The following is a 15,641-nucleotide window of genomic DNA, read 5'->3' on the forward strand; positions in this document are numbered from 1 at the left end:
TTTGAGGTTTGCAAAGGATTCTGGGTAACAGAACCTGGTCAGAGCCCCATAAGTCACCCCATCCTGGATTCCCCTAGGTCTCTAGTTTTAAAAAATGCACAGGTTTGGTTGGTTTCCCTAGGTGCCGGCTGAGCTAGAGGCCAAAATCTACAGGTAGGCACTTTGCAAAAAACACCTCTGTTTTCTGTCAAAAAATGGGATGTGTCCACGTTGTGTTTTGGGGCATTTCCTGTCGCGGGCGGTAGGCCTACCCACACAAGTGAGGTATCATTTGTATCGGGAGACTTGGGGGAACATAGAATAGCAAAACAAGTGTTATTTCCCCTTGTCTTTCTCTACATTTTTTCCTTCCAAATATAAGAGAGTGTGTAAAAAAGACGTCTATTTGAGAAATGCCCTATAATTCACATGCTAGTATGGGCACACCGGAATTCAGAGATGTGCAAATAACCACTGCTACTCATCACCTTATCTTGTGCCCATTTTGGAAATACAAAGGTTTTCTTGATAGCTATTTTTTACTCTTTATATTTCAGCAAATGAATTGCTGTATACCCGGTATAGAATGAAAACCCAAGGCAGGGTGCAGGTCATTTATTGGCTCTGGGTACCTAGAGTTCTTGATGAACCTACAAGCCCTATATATCCCCGCAACCAGAAGAGTCCAGCAGACGTAACAATATATTGCTTTAAAAAATCTGACATTGCAGGGAAAAGTTACTGAGTAAAACGTAGAGAAAAATTGCTGTTTTTTTCACCTCAATTTCATTTTTTTTTTTTCAGTTGTTATTTTCTGTAGAAACCCTTGTAGGATATACACAAATGACCCCTTGCTGAATTCAGAATGTTGTCTACTTTTTAGAAATGTTTAGGTTTCTGGGATCCAGCATTGGTTTCACGCCCATTTCTGTCACTGACTGGAAGGAGGCTGAAAGCACAAAAAATCGTAAAAATGGGGTATATCCCAGTAAAATGGCAAAATTGTGTTGAAAAATTGGGTTTTCTGATTCAAGTCTGCCTGTTCCTGAAAGCCTGTGATTTTAGCAACCCCTTTGTTGATGCCCTTTTCGGGGGAAAAACCACAAGCCTTCTTCTGCAGCCCCTTTTTCTCTCCTTCTGGGGAACCCACAAAGTCTGGGTACCTCTAGAATCCCTAGGATGTTGGAAAGAAAGGACGCAAATTTGGCGTGGGTAGCTTATGTGAACAAAAAGTTATGAGGGCCTAAGCGCGAACTGCCCCAAATAGCCAAAAAAAGGCTTGGCACAGGAGAGGGAAAAGGCCTGGTTAAGGGTGAACCACAGAAAGTCACAAAACCAGTGAGGCTTAACCTAGAGACAATGTGTAAAGTATTTATGCAACACACAGACAGTACAAAAGTGAAAACACAACACAAGATAAATCCCACACTAATTTAGAAAAATAGAATACATTCTAGTTAATTATTTGACACCAGAACAAAACAACAAAAATCCAATCAGTAGAACTAGAGTTATGAATTCTTAAAGTTTAAGGTTAAACAATAGGGCATAAACAATGAAAGTGTCAACCGCAGCCATCTAGTCACACAAGACTGGATCAAAGTAAAGAAATATGGTCAACCCTGATGCAGTGCCGATTTTGATACAAGAAGTGGATTGGGCCCGGTCAGCACTTACCTTTGGACTTGAAAGACATTTTCAAGAAAATGTTCTGAGTAGGTAAAGTTCAAAGTGGCAAGGCTACAGGTGGTGTCTGAGGAGGATCCATCGCCTTCGTTGGGGAGCCGCTGGATGTAGTTCAGGTGAAGATTTCTTAGTTTGGATTTAGCCTCATTTTTGGAAGTCAAAAATCTCCAACAGGTTGGTACAGGAGGCTGTAGTGGATAAGAATTCCACAAAGCTCGATACCTGTTAGGCGAAGGACCACTGAGCAGGATTTACTGCTGCGGAGAAGAACAAAGCAGGGACTAACGCAAAGTCAGGCCGACCGACATGAGCCTTGGGAGGATAGACAAACAGGTTGGTCCCAGTCTTTCCTTGATTCTGAGAGCAGTTTTAGCCAAATGTTTTCCCAAGACTCGGATTTTGGGTTCTCTGGGCACCGTTAACACCACAACCAAGGGTCTGGGACTTCAGTGGACACCACTTGGAGGGTTAGGACTCACTCAGGTTGGGTGCAGGTAGGGGTTCAAGATGGTTGAAACCTTTTCTGTCCCTGCAGCTCTGATCAGAAAGCAAGCAATTAGCCATTGGAGTCACACTTGTAGTCCTGGGTTCAAGTAATGAAACAGAACTTAAGCAGCAGGGCAGGTCTCTGAGGGGCTTTGTCCAGTTCCATCACCCCATCCTGCTAGTTGATGACCTATCCAGGCACACCTAATCCCTCTACTGTGGGGCTGTCTGGGAAGTGCAAACAAAGTCCAGCTGCTAGCTACACCCAGTCATGTGACCCAGGAACAGGTTACAGGTACCAAATGGTTAGGGAAGGAAAATGGCCACTTTCTAAAAGCAGCATTTTCAAAATTGTAACTTAAAATTCAACCATATAGTTAAAGAGGATTTTTAATTACAATTTCTCAGACACTAAACATGAAATGTTTACCTGTTCCCAATCAAACGTTTACCTGTTCCCAATCAAAAACTAGCACTTGTTAAAAGTAATAAGTTAACCCATTGTTATCCTAAGGGAAAGGTAGGCCTCACAGTAGTGAAAAACACATTTAGGAGTTTGTCACTACCAGGACTGGTAAAACTTAAAAGTATGTGTCCAACATTTTAATGAAAATGCACCCTGCCCCATGTGCTACCTAAAGCCCACCCAAGGGGTGACTTATATGCAATAAAAAGAGAGTTTAAGGCTTGTCAAGGGGGTTATATTGCCAAGTCGGATTGGCAGTTTAAAATTGCATTCAGGCTACAATGGCAGGCCTGGGACATGCTTTAAGGAGCTACCTAAGTGTGTGGCACAAAAAGTGCTGCAAGCCCAATAGCAGCATTTAATTTACAGGCCCTAGGTATATGGTATGTGGTACACCACTCTACAAGGAACTTATATACAAACTATATATGCCATCTGGTGTAAGCCAATTTTACAATGTTTAAGGAAGAGAGCATAAACACCTTAGCACTGGTTATCATTGGTAAAGTATATAGAGTTGTAGAGCCAAGGAAAACACATTTCACCAAAAAGTGGAGAGTAAAGGCTAAACCTTTGGGGCCAAGTCCAACACAGGGTAACAGTGACAAAAGTTGGAGCCAAGATACATTGGGAAGGATTTGTATGTTGGCAGAAGATGTAGCTATGCTGTATATTGGCTTTGCTGGCCAGTTAATGGGTATTGCATCTCATTAGCATATGCTAAAAACCTCAGTGCATCATTTCTATAAGGATCTGTTGAAATGGGTAGTCAATGGTATTTGCTGATTGACTTGCTAATTAGAAGGCGTGTAAATGGAATAATAGGAACAAAACAAAGCCAACTACACCTTTTACATTTTATATCCTCCATCAGTTGAGAATTCATTTGGGTTAGAGACAGTGCATTATTCGTTATCTGTAAGGAGTTCAAAGATGATACTCGTTGATGTAGTATGATGGTGAATGATATAAATTGAACAACATATCTACTTCTGTGCTCATATGCTCCCAGTATCAATAATCAGTTTTTGGCAAGACAACAATGGTTCTTCATGAACATTTTATAGTTAGCGTTTAATAAACTGATAGGGCGATAAGAGTTTGTGTCCTGTGCTGGCTTGTCTTTCTTCAAAAAACTAACCATCTCGGCTTGAGTAAATAAGTCTGGAATCTCAGTGCCTCTCAAACTGCTATTAAATAAAAACACAAAAAATGTATTCAGCTTAGGTGCAAACAGCTTGCATACCTCCGCAGAAGTTTCATTTGCTCCACAAGCTTTAGTGGTGGGGATCACATCAACTGCCTGTTTGACTTCTGGTAGAGTAATAGGACTGCTTATTGTGGCACCCTGCCTGGGAATTATTGCTGGAATACTCACTCCTGCAAACCATTTCTCTATATACTTAGTTGGGGATTTAATGTGTCAGAATATAAATCTGTGTAGTGACGAAGAAAGACCTTAGCTATCTCTCGAGGGTCAGATGTAAGCGTTGCGAGTACTGGATCAAAATCTGTTTAATTCAATTAGTGTTAGCTTTATACATGACCGATCATGCCAGGTATTTCCCTATATGTTCATTTTCTTAATAGCTTTTCTGTTAAATTGTATTGTGAATGACTATCTCCTGAGCTAAGAAGTGGTCCCTAAGATTGTGTTGGGCCAAAAAAGGCATGCTGTATGAATCTGGGAAGTTTCATAGGGGATCCTGCTGATTTAAAGTGTGTCTCTTACAACAAAATTATACTAGCCTGGAAGGATTTAATCCAAGTGAGCATTGCTCTTCATGTGCATCTTCTATTGAAGCCATTCACATTGCTTGATAAAACAGTTAGAAATCTATGGACCATCAAATAGAAACAAAATACCACAAAATCTTGTGCTTAAACAGGCACAGAGGGCACTGAGACCTCTAGTTAAATTGCTATATCGTTTTAATATTTGCATTAGCTCAGCACCCCTCCCCCTGTCAGCAACTTGACCCCCACACCTCATCCCTTTCTCCTGTCCCTCTCCATTCCAAACCAAACAGCCCCCCTCCCAGGATTCACCAGCCCTGGAGCCCCACCAGTCATAGGCTTACTCCCTGGGAGGGACATCCCACCTTCCTGCCCCCTGCTCCCAAATTCGTGCCTTCCCCCTATCTACCCCTCTGCTAGACCTATTCCCCAACATCTTAAGTATTGCCTTGTTAGGGCACTGTAGAACTGCCTAGGGCACCTGAAGGCATCTTTTTAACACATATACTATGTTTATTATGGTTTTACTGTAAAATGGGCAGGTCCATGGGGTGTGACAGGGATAGAGGGTGAGAGCACAGCACTCCCCCTCAGTGTGCATGTATTAGCAGGGCTGGTCAAACATATATGCACACTAGTCTCTCTCCAACCCAGCACTGTGTAGCCGGGTAGGAGAGAGCAGGCAGAGACTCTCACTCTGCCTCGGAGCGCCCTGGCTGGGTGCTCTATCCAATCCTAACCCTTCTTTCAGCAGCATGAAAGCAATGTTAGGATTAGAATCAGGGCCCCCGCCACGTGCCGCCCCACCCCATTTCCCTCATGCAAGCCGCTACTGGTAACAATGCTAACAAACATAACTCTTGTTTTAATAATGTTTGCCGTACGATGTCATTTATCTAACCACACAAAAATTTAATCAGATAATGCAGATTGTAGATAATTCGCAGACTGAAACAGCACAATTGCAACACCTGTGTAAAGCAGACCAGGTATTTTGTTTTGCAACTTTTGGGTGATTAATAATATCTCTTTAAATATAATTGGTTAAATACTGCAACCCCCTTGCCCGATTTAATTAATCTAACACAATGACATGCTGAAAAAATAGAGGGCCTGATTTAGATATTGGCGGAAGGCTCCTATGGGATTTGAATTTCAACAGGCGTGATATCCGTCACCGTTGTCACAGAGTAACCTATTAGCTAATATCTAAGTCAGGCCCAGAATGTCCTGTATTTGTGTCACACTCACTTTGCAGTATAGATTAATTTGCAACCAATTGTTTCAGATTTGCATCTGTTTCGACCATTTTTTAAATATCCTGTTTCAACAATCCCCTAGCCATCAGTTTCCAAAATGAGGCAGAGGCTGCCCACATGATGCTATTTTCACAGACAGCAAGTTGAAATATCTTTTTTCAGATATTAAAATCCTGTGCATTATCCTATTTATATTTTAACGTGACAAATTGGATCAATCTCCTTACTAGCTTTCTGTAGCTCTAAGTATACCCAGCTCATATGGGTTTTCGCAAGGCTTAGCCAAATTTCTGATTGTACCAAGTGCACAACCGGATTGTGGGGGTCATTCCTACCCTGGCGGTCCGAGACCGCCAGGGTAGGGGACGGAGGAAGCACCGCCAACAGGCTGGCGGTGCTTCCGGGGCTATTCTGACCGCGGCGGTAAAGCCATATTATGAGAATAACCAATCAAGGTCCTCTGTGTGTTGCAGACAATCTATAATAAAATACATTTAAGCCATCAGTACAAAAGTGCACAGGGTTCATGCTGTCTTTCAGACTGACAGATGAAGTCAAAATGCAAATGCAAGCATAATATAAATGTTCTATGTAGGCTGGCAAACTAATCAACAGGAATGATGCAGCTGATCAATTTAAATAAATAATTATTAGTAAAAGGAATGAGGCTATTGAGGACAAAGTGGAATCTGAGACTCGTTGATCAATTGATGGCTCAGAGGATAGAAGACTGTCAGAGGAACTTCACTAAACATATTAAAGGACAGCCTCTTCCACAGCATGTCAGTCATTGTCCTCTGCTCATATGTTTTTGCAGAGAGAATAACATGCTCAATTCTGCTTCAGCTGTTTAAGGCAGTTGGTTTTGAGAGAACCTGTTGGGCCACTAGTAATCACAAAAATCTCTGACTGCATAGCAAGTTAAATACCCCTACAAAGAGTACAGAAATACATAAGAGCACCGATGTTATTCTACTTATGCTACTTCTGTTCAAATTGAATAAGGGAGTAAATGAAACAAAGGGTTCACAAGGTTTCTGAACTTTTTCATGTAGTTTATTTTTGCCCAAGCCATCTTTTCGGTGATTAGAAAATACTTTTAAGATACGTAACCCCACCTTCTTTCATGTTTCCACCCAGAAGAATGCTTTTTTTCATCAAGGCACACGTGTCACTTGTCTCATATATATTTTTTTAAACAAGAAACAAACAATTTCATCACAATGTAGTGTAGAACTTGGTGCAACAGCCAAAAACCTTCATTTTTTCTACCCTTGGCAGTGTCATTATTGCTAATACCCCTTGTGCCGTCTAACCTATATTTTTTAAATGAAGGAATACAGCATTGTCTCGCTGACTGTTGATCATGGGCAGTTACCTCTTTTATCAGTCTTTTAATTGCCACATTTTGAAATTTGATATATATGTAGGTATAAACCTAATCCCAAAAGAAGTCACAGGGTTGGCGTAAAAGCTGCCATGCCAGCAGAAATACTTGAAATCTGAATCTTACTGTTTTTTTTATTATTCAGCCATTCACTTTCATTGTACGTCATGTGCTTGGAGGTATTCACAAATGTGATGTAGAAGAAATTATCTTAACATTGTACATCATGCATTGTGATCCAGGCTTGCACGTCACATTGTAACATGTATTTCCATTTCTTCAGCTTGCCCAGCAGGTTATTTCAAATGTTCTACCGGTTTATGTATTGAGAAGGTTCAGCAATGCGATGGGATCGATGACTGCTTTGACGAAAGTGATGAACTTTACTGTGGTTAGTATCTGCAATTAACTTCATTTAAGCCACATTTGGAATGTGTTCCGTACAATTGTTGTTTCAGCAGTTATTTTCTCGGATATTCATTACCCAGAAATGTTAAGCAGACGCCTAGTGATATGGCAGCATTTGATGCATCAGGAAGGAACAGGTCAGGCCTGCTTTTCTATTTTTGAAATACATTTTGTAACTTAATCGAAAGACTCCTAAAAGCACAGTGCCCATAGCAAAGGAAACCCTCTCCCTCCCCTCTTGAAAGCATGGTTTACATATCTTTAACTGCTGTCCGTATATTTGTATTTAGATGCAAAATTGTTGACTTCATGCCCACCTTTCGGCAGACTCTTTTAAAGCAAGTATTGGCAAGCTCATTAGGTTATACATTTCTGTAGTGCCTGAACTCGAATACACACAATACACAGACATTCACAAACACAGATAAGCAAATATATATACTACAATGCATAGAGGTCACCAGTCATGTACAACAGTGTGCAGCCGAAGGTGGAGGTGGAGCTGCATCAGTGGAGCACAGGAAGGTGAAGAAAAAGTTATTTTCAGACTCTTAGGACCACTCTTTCCCTGTACCCTCCCTTCAATTTGCTGCGTTTAACTAGCTCGTGATCTTGCCCCAAATGCCCTTTTTACTCACTCTGCATCTCATTTTGCCATTTTCTTTACTTCGAATGTTGGCCTTTAAGAGACTGCTTCTGTTTGTGTTGAACCAACCACTGATACCCACTTTCTCTGTTTTTATTCTTATTTGGGGCACAGAGCATATAAATTAATCAAACAGTCTCCATGTGTATATTACTCGACCCCTAGCTGTGACCATATTTTCTTTTAACCCACAAACTCCAGTTCCTTTCTCTTGCTCTTTGTTTCCGCTGAAACCTTGCCAGGTTGATTTATTTTTTAAGGTATATTTCCTCACGAAATGAATCTTCCTATCACTCTCTCTACCCTCCATTTTCTGTTGATCTCTTTGCTTCCTTATTATTCCAGAACTGTTGTAAATTGTCAATCTTTATAGAAGCACATTTCTTTTCTTATGTATTCAATCTGACTGTCTTTCTACCCACTCTACTAAAACCTTCATCATGGCAGTCTCCAGCCATCTTCATTCCTCTGATCACATGCTCTTCCCTTCTCTTTGCCTATCTTACTTGATTTGTGTGCAGCTTTCACCATGGTGGTCGCACTGGCCAAATGTTCTCACACTGGACAAAGGGAGATGAAAATGGCACCTTGCAGATGCAGCTCAATTCTAGGGCTCAGTACCAGCTCTCCTGAGATCAGAACGGAGATGAGAGAGCAAATTTATGCATCAAAAAGTATGATTAATCAATCAATCACAGTTTATAGAGCGCAGCTACTCACCCATTAGGGTCTCAAGGCGCTGGGGGGGAGGGGTGTAGCGTGTAACAGAGGTGGATTAGAAAAGCCATGTCTTCAGTTCCTTCTTGAAGCTAGGAAGGGAGGTGGTTTGTCTGATGTTGATGGGTAGGGTGTTCCAGGTGGTGGCGGCGAGGTAGGAGAAGGATCGTCGGGTGAGTTTTTTGTTGATTCCGGTGTAGAGTGCATTGCCGTAGTCCAGTCTGCTGGTGATGAGGGCATGTGTGACGGTCTTTCTATGCTCAAGGGGGATCCATTTGAAGGTCTTGTGTAGGAAGCGGAGGGTGCGGAAGCAGGTGGAGGTGACTGCGTTGATCTGATGGTTTATGCTAAGGTCAGGGTCCAGGATAATTCTGAGGCTGTGGGCATGGCTGGCATGGGTTTCCGAGGGTGGGTGGTCACCAGGAGTCGCTCCATGTGTTGGGTTGGGGGCCCAGGATGAGTACCTTGGTCTTGTTTGTGTTGAGTTGAAGGCAGCTATCTCTCATCTAGTTGGCGACTGCTTTCATGGCCTCATGGAAGTTGTATCTGGCCTTGTCTGGTTCGTTGGAGAGGGAGAGGATGAGTTGGGTGTCGTTGGCGTAGGAGATGATGTTGATTCCGTATCTTCTGACGATGGTGGCTAGCAGGACTATGTAGACGTTGAACAGCCTAGGGCTGAGGGAAGATCCTTGGGGCACTCCGCAAGTGGTGGGTGTGGGTTCTGCAGAATAATTAATGACCAAACAGTAGGGCAACGAGTATCAAATATACAAAAGGCAAGAATTGAATGGATTTCTTTGCCTGCTTTTTTCCCTGTCATCTGCAAGCCAATGATTGACACAGGGTATGTCTCAACTACATTGACTGATGTTCTCAGCAGACACCCAACAAGAGTGATGCCTGAGTGAGCAGAGGCTGTGGGATCTTGATCAGTATATCACAAGTTTTTGGTAGTCATCTTGAGAAAACCTGATGCATGCAATAACTTTGAGAGACAGGAGGAGGTCGCCAGAAGCTGGAAAGAAATTAACAATTGACTAAGACAACTGTTGTGGAGGTCAGCATGCTAAGTAATGCCTATGCACAGGAATTTCCTGAAAGCAAAACTGACAATGGTAAAACTATTAGACAATTAATTTGTCTGAGGCAGCCACCTGCATAGAGGCAGAAGCAGGAGATAAAACATAGAAATAACCCTTCTGATAGTCCACATAAGCTGCATTTGACTTATTCAGCCCATAGTAGTGGTTCCCCAGGGTGGGTAAAGGGTGGATATGTAAAGAAATAGAAAGAATGCAACTTAATCTTCTTCAAATCAGAGAAGTCAGAGAGCGATCAGCATAAGGCATGGGGTGGAATAGATGTCACTGGCAATACCATACATCAGATAACTCCATGATGCTACTTGTGATTTGATTTGATTCAAAGTTCCCTTGATAGAAAGAGAAAAATCATACTAGTCTTTTAATAAACCTTTGTTAAAAAGGAGTAAGCGGGTAGACGTCATAAATCAGTAAACAGTGTCTGTTCATGAAAATATTTAGAATTATGCTCACATCTTTAATGCATAGGATTCTTACAAGGCCTTTGAAGGAGGTGATTACCAAAGAGCCAATTCCCAAACTGCATTTTATACTACATAAAGTAGTATTACATTAGTATTACTCACATACTATTACATGCAAGTCACAAACCTGAAACAGGAAACCTCAACCTCTCCTATCTTTTCTTTGTAGAGATCTCTGCACATATAAGTGTACATTTTGTAATGAATGTGGGTGGGACAAAGGGATTTGAGTGGAAATCAGGAATATTACTGCTATCTAAGAGGGACTTAGGGAAATTTAAGGAGGGGCTAAGGGAGGGACTTGCTAATGCAAACCTACACCCACCTAAGACTAAGGGCCTCATTATGAGTTTGGCGGTCTGACCGTTAGACCGCCAAACTCGCGGGGTGTGGCTGCCATCATATCGACGGCCACATCTGCAGTCGTATTATGATGTATCCAATGGGCTGACTGACGGAAACATCGTATTACGATGTTTCTGCCAGTCAGCCCAGCGGAAACAGTGCTATGCCACTGGCCTCAGCTGCCTTAAGAGAGCCGAGGCCAAAGTCATCACACACCAGCAACCTCCGGATACGCACTGTCTGTAGAGCAGACAGTGCGCCTTCCAAGGGTGCTGGCAGGGGGGCCCTGCACTGCCTATGCCATGGACATGGGTGGTGCAGGGCCCCACATGGTGGGGTCCGCCATGGAAAGGTCTGTGGAAAATGGACTCGTGATCAGCATGGCAGTGCTGCCATGGGCACCACTGTGGCTGTCCATGACTCAGACTGCCGCCATCCCATTGGGAGCCGTGATCCCGGAAGTGGTGGCAGTCCCCTGGCAGTCTGACCGCTGACAGAGTGTTTTCTACACCAGGCCAGGATTCAAAAACACTCACACTGAGATCGATGGGATCTTTGGACCAAGTGAAGAGTGTGTTAAAACCAAACACATTTACTCAATTCTAAATCAATACAACAATAAATTTAAACACCATAACCAATATGGCAATGGAAACAAAATGAAAAGTTTCAAAGCTTTATTACAACCACAAACCCAAAGTCATGTAAATAGTGTGTAAAACTAAGTTATAAAGATAAATGAATACCATAAGCTGACCAAATCTGTGAAACAAATGTAATCACCTAAACATCAATACCATTAAACATTCCAGCATAATTACACACACAAGCAATGATACAAGTTGTGCAACAGAAACAGATTTCAAATCATAATATGGTGACATCAGTCAATTTTCAAATTCAAAGACTCATACATCAATTTTATGAGGGTGGTTCTCCCTATTGCTATTAAAAATTAGGACAACCATGTGTTGGAACGAACTAACACATGCAGGCAAATAATTATTTAGAAAACAATGATCTATCTCAGGTTAGATTAGACTAATTTAAACTCAAAATTAAACGCGTATCAGCATGCTAATCTAATTAAATAAGGCAAGGGGACAAATAACATTTCAATTTTATACCTTTTCCGGGAGCATTCAAGTAAGGTTTGACCACAAAACATGTCAGATCCAGCAGAGTGCATCAGGAACACCATCAGGGAGAAGTGCAGAACATGAGCTGCACATCAGGAACATGCATGGGACAAGTTAACAATTAAATTCAGAGGGCAATTTGGCAATACATAAAGAACATACAAAAATAAAGACTAAATAGCATGAAAAGCACAGAGGAACAAAGTAATAGAAACAGCAAGTGGGAACTGAGCAAGAGGACTGACTAAAAGTTTCAAAAGTCTCTGACTAACTACAAATGTCCAATGCTATTTGATTGGTCCACTATGTAGGGTCATTTTTTGTAAAATAACAATAACCGATGAAATTTAGAATGCCCCCTAGGTTTGCAATGTCTTCAGATTCTCTCAGGGTAGGTGTGAAGTCATCTTTCCTTCTGTGTGTCAATGACAATAACCAGTAACTCTGTACATTAGTTGATACATCCCAAAATCTTAACGTGGTTCACAACAGTTTTCTCCTTTCACATGAGACAGCGCGGTCTGACTTAATGTCCATTTCCTCCACCTCTGGACGTACCAGTTCCAAGGTCAAACGCTTACACATAATACAATAGAACCCTCTGCTAAACATGTGAGACAGCCTAATGGAAACATTCAGGTTCATTACTGCTGCAAATATGAAACTTCCAGCCTAGTTATGCTAACACAAGAGATTAAATGAATTAATATAACCATGAATAAAACATGTAAATTATAGATAATCATGAATATATCTCATTACTAATGTATCATAAAATATGTAAAGCATTTCAATATTATTAATTGCAATCTTTATTAATGAATTACACTAAATATGACTGAGACATGCATTTATTTTTCTGCACACATGTAACTTTAAACTAATAACTCATATAAATCAACATAATCATAACTATTTTCTACTCATATTAATTAATTCTAATGATAAATTATTCTCAAACATTGTGATTAATCAGTTTAGCATTTTATTAAACACAGTTGAGCACAACGTCTGCCATGGTAAGCTTGATGTCCACCTATGAGAGGCACAATGTCCACCATCAGACAACACATGTACACTTTAAAATACATATTAGTGAATCTCAGTTAGGCTTGTAAATGTGAATATAAAATTGCCTAATGCTGACTTCTGTACCACTAAAGCATTACCAAAATCTCCACTCTAACGCTGCCAGGGTTGTAATTTGGTGGTCGGACCGCCAGGAGTGCGGCTGTCTGGCCGCCATCGCAAGTTTGGTGGTCGTAAGACCGGCAAACTTGTTATGAGGCTCTAAGACAATTTCAATTCACAAAATACACTTCAAAGTTACTATAGCCATATAACTGTTGAAAAAACATTCAAAAATACTCCAGCCCAGCCTTGGAGTAAGCCAAACACCACATATTTCCACCTCGTTATTGCAACACATTCCCATAAAAAAAATAATGGAGACAGGGAAATCAAATAACACTCATGAGAACTAAAGTTCAATTAATTACATGTTTATTTCAACATTTAAAAAACATTATATATATGTGCATATATATATATATTGCATATATATATATGCACACACACACACATACATTACTTAGTGGCGGTCGCCACTAGGTAGTTATAGTTAGGACGATGTTTCCATAGAAAAAGCGTTTTTTGATTTGCCTGTATCTTTGACACAGTTGATGAATCTTCACAAAATTTTCCAAAGGAGGTGTGCCGGTAATTCTTGTTGCTCATGGGAAGTTTTAGGTGATCTGTCAAGTGGGGGCCGAGAAAAAGGGGGAGTTCACATGTTAACTCCCATAGGCGTTTTGAACACATCTGCAGCCCAGACTACTGGACGGAATTACACCAAATCTGGCAGAAAGCTAGATTTCGTTCCGCAGATTGTAATTTTGGTTATTTGGTGTAAATCTGTTCAGTAGTTTTTGAGATATTTCTGAGATATCTAGGTTTGCGGATCCTCCCTAACAACTTCACAAATAATATGAGCTCTAGCAGAGAGCTGCAGAGCTCTGATTGGCTGCCTACACTTCAAACTAGTAAGTGTTGGCATCCATCTTGGGACTCGGCTCCCAGGCTTGTTTTTAATGATGCCCCCGGATGGACCAGGTCCTGGAGCATGTAAAAAATAAGGAGGGGGATCCAGGGTGCCCCCCTCCTAGACTTGCTGAAGCCCTGAGGACCGCCACCTCCCCAGGTCAATTATTACATTGAATGCGGGGGAGCCGCACAGCCTCCCTGCAGCCCTGGGGACTGCCAACTCTCCGCAGCTTTAAAAAATATTGAATACAGGGGGCCATTCACCCCCCCTCACACACACAGTCCCATACCCCGGCCCCAGGAACAACCACCTCCCCCGAGCTAGTTCAGATTGGAGGGGGGAGTGTAGCTCCTCTCAAGGAGCCAATGATGGCCCTGGGGGCCCCCACGTCACAGGGCAAGCTCCTGCTATGTCCTGTGGTGTTCACACTAGGGCATAGCAGTTTGCTTTTGGTTGGTGGGAGCTGACAGCAAAAGCAAACAAACTCCACTTTCTGCAAGTGAGAGCTGTCAAACAGCTCTCACTTGCAGAAAGCTGAGTTTTCATCTGTTTCACTGCTCTAAAATACTTGTGCAGGGAAACAGATGAAAACATTGCTCTTGCAAGCACGGAGTTGCTATTTAAAGCAGGATGCAAGGAGCCGGCTAGGAACGCAGGGGCCTTGAGGCTCTCCCTTCTTCTGCTTTTTTTCATGATTCTGTCATGGGGGTCAGATGAGTCCAAGTCCCAAGATGGTTGCTACCACTTCCTGGTTGAAGTGCTGGCAGCCAATCGGATCTCAGCACGAGATCGGTCGGATCCAGGGATAATTTGCATCTGTAGATATATATATATATTTGTGTATCTTTAATAATTCCAAAACTACTGAGGGATTTGCACCAAATTACAAATAGCACACTTTCTCGACCATGATCTAGCTTAATGCCAAATGTGGTGTAATTCTGTCCAGCAATAGGTTGTAGTCGTGTCTCAAATACCTCAGAAATTGGATGGGGAAAACTCGTTTTGGGACCCCCCTTTTTTTCAGCCCCCGCGTGATGAATTACCCTGAAACTTTGAAGGCAACAGCTAAAGTGGGTTACAAACTAGTTTTAAACATTTTGGGAAGATTTCTTTTCACTGAAGAAAATAAACGTTAAAGTAATGTTATAGTTAGGTGAAATGTAATAGTGTAATGTTTTAAACAAAAAAAACACAGAAATTCAATGTATAGTTATTTCAACTAACTATAACCCGTGCCCTATGTTAACTATGCACCCTTCCCAAGCACTGACAATTTTCCCACATACTACAGCACTCATGACATCTTCTATAGGTAAAACAAAAACAACAGGCGGTGTATTGTGTGAGTATGAATGATGGAACACTTTGGGCTCCTGAAGAACTCCACAGAGCTTTGATGTAAGTGTTAGAACATGGTGCAGTGAATGTAGGTTTAGAATGCTAAGTTTGTGGTTACACGCAGAAGAATAAAAGATGTGTAGTGTATAGCTCCGTGTTTGGTGTATTCATTGGCGGGTACCAAGGCTGGGGAGGATGCTACAACTGGTGACAACATAGGGAATAAATAACCCAAAGATCGACAGTGCTCTCTCAGAGAGTTTGTCCTGGTCCAAGCAAACTACTTGTGTGTGCCATGTGTGCCTTCATTGAAGTGCAGAATCAATGTATGGCATATGTGGAGTCAAAGTGCAGCTCCAGCCGGTCTGAAGCATTTTGAAGACAAAGTTTCAGTGAGAAGTCTACTCATCATTGATCTACAGCCTACTAGAAAG

The 15,641-nt window shown here is 41.7% G+C and overlaps 1 protein-coding gene across 1 annotated transcript in view; it reads left to right on the forward strand.

Moving 5' to 3' along the window:
* The window catches only part of TMPRSS7 (transmembrane serine protease 7), a 694,472-nt gene that overhangs the window by 459,840 nt on the left and 218,991 nt on the right, over positions 1-15,641 (forward strand). Inside the window, exon 12 of the mRNA XM_069203470.1 lies at positions 7,284-7,391. Coding sequence (XP_069059571.1) covers positions 7,284-7,391 — 108 coding nt within the window. The remainder of the gene's footprint in view (positions 1-7,283; positions 7,392-15,641) is intronic.

The sequence above is a fragment of the Pleurodeles waltl genome, chromosome 8 (assembly GCF_031143425.1).
Source record: "Pleurodeles waltl isolate 20211129_DDA chromosome 8, aPleWal1.hap1.20221129, whole genome shotgun sequence".
Taxonomy (NCBI): domain Eukaryota; kingdom Metazoa; phylum Chordata; class Amphibia; order Caudata; family Salamandridae; genus Pleurodeles; species Pleurodeles waltl.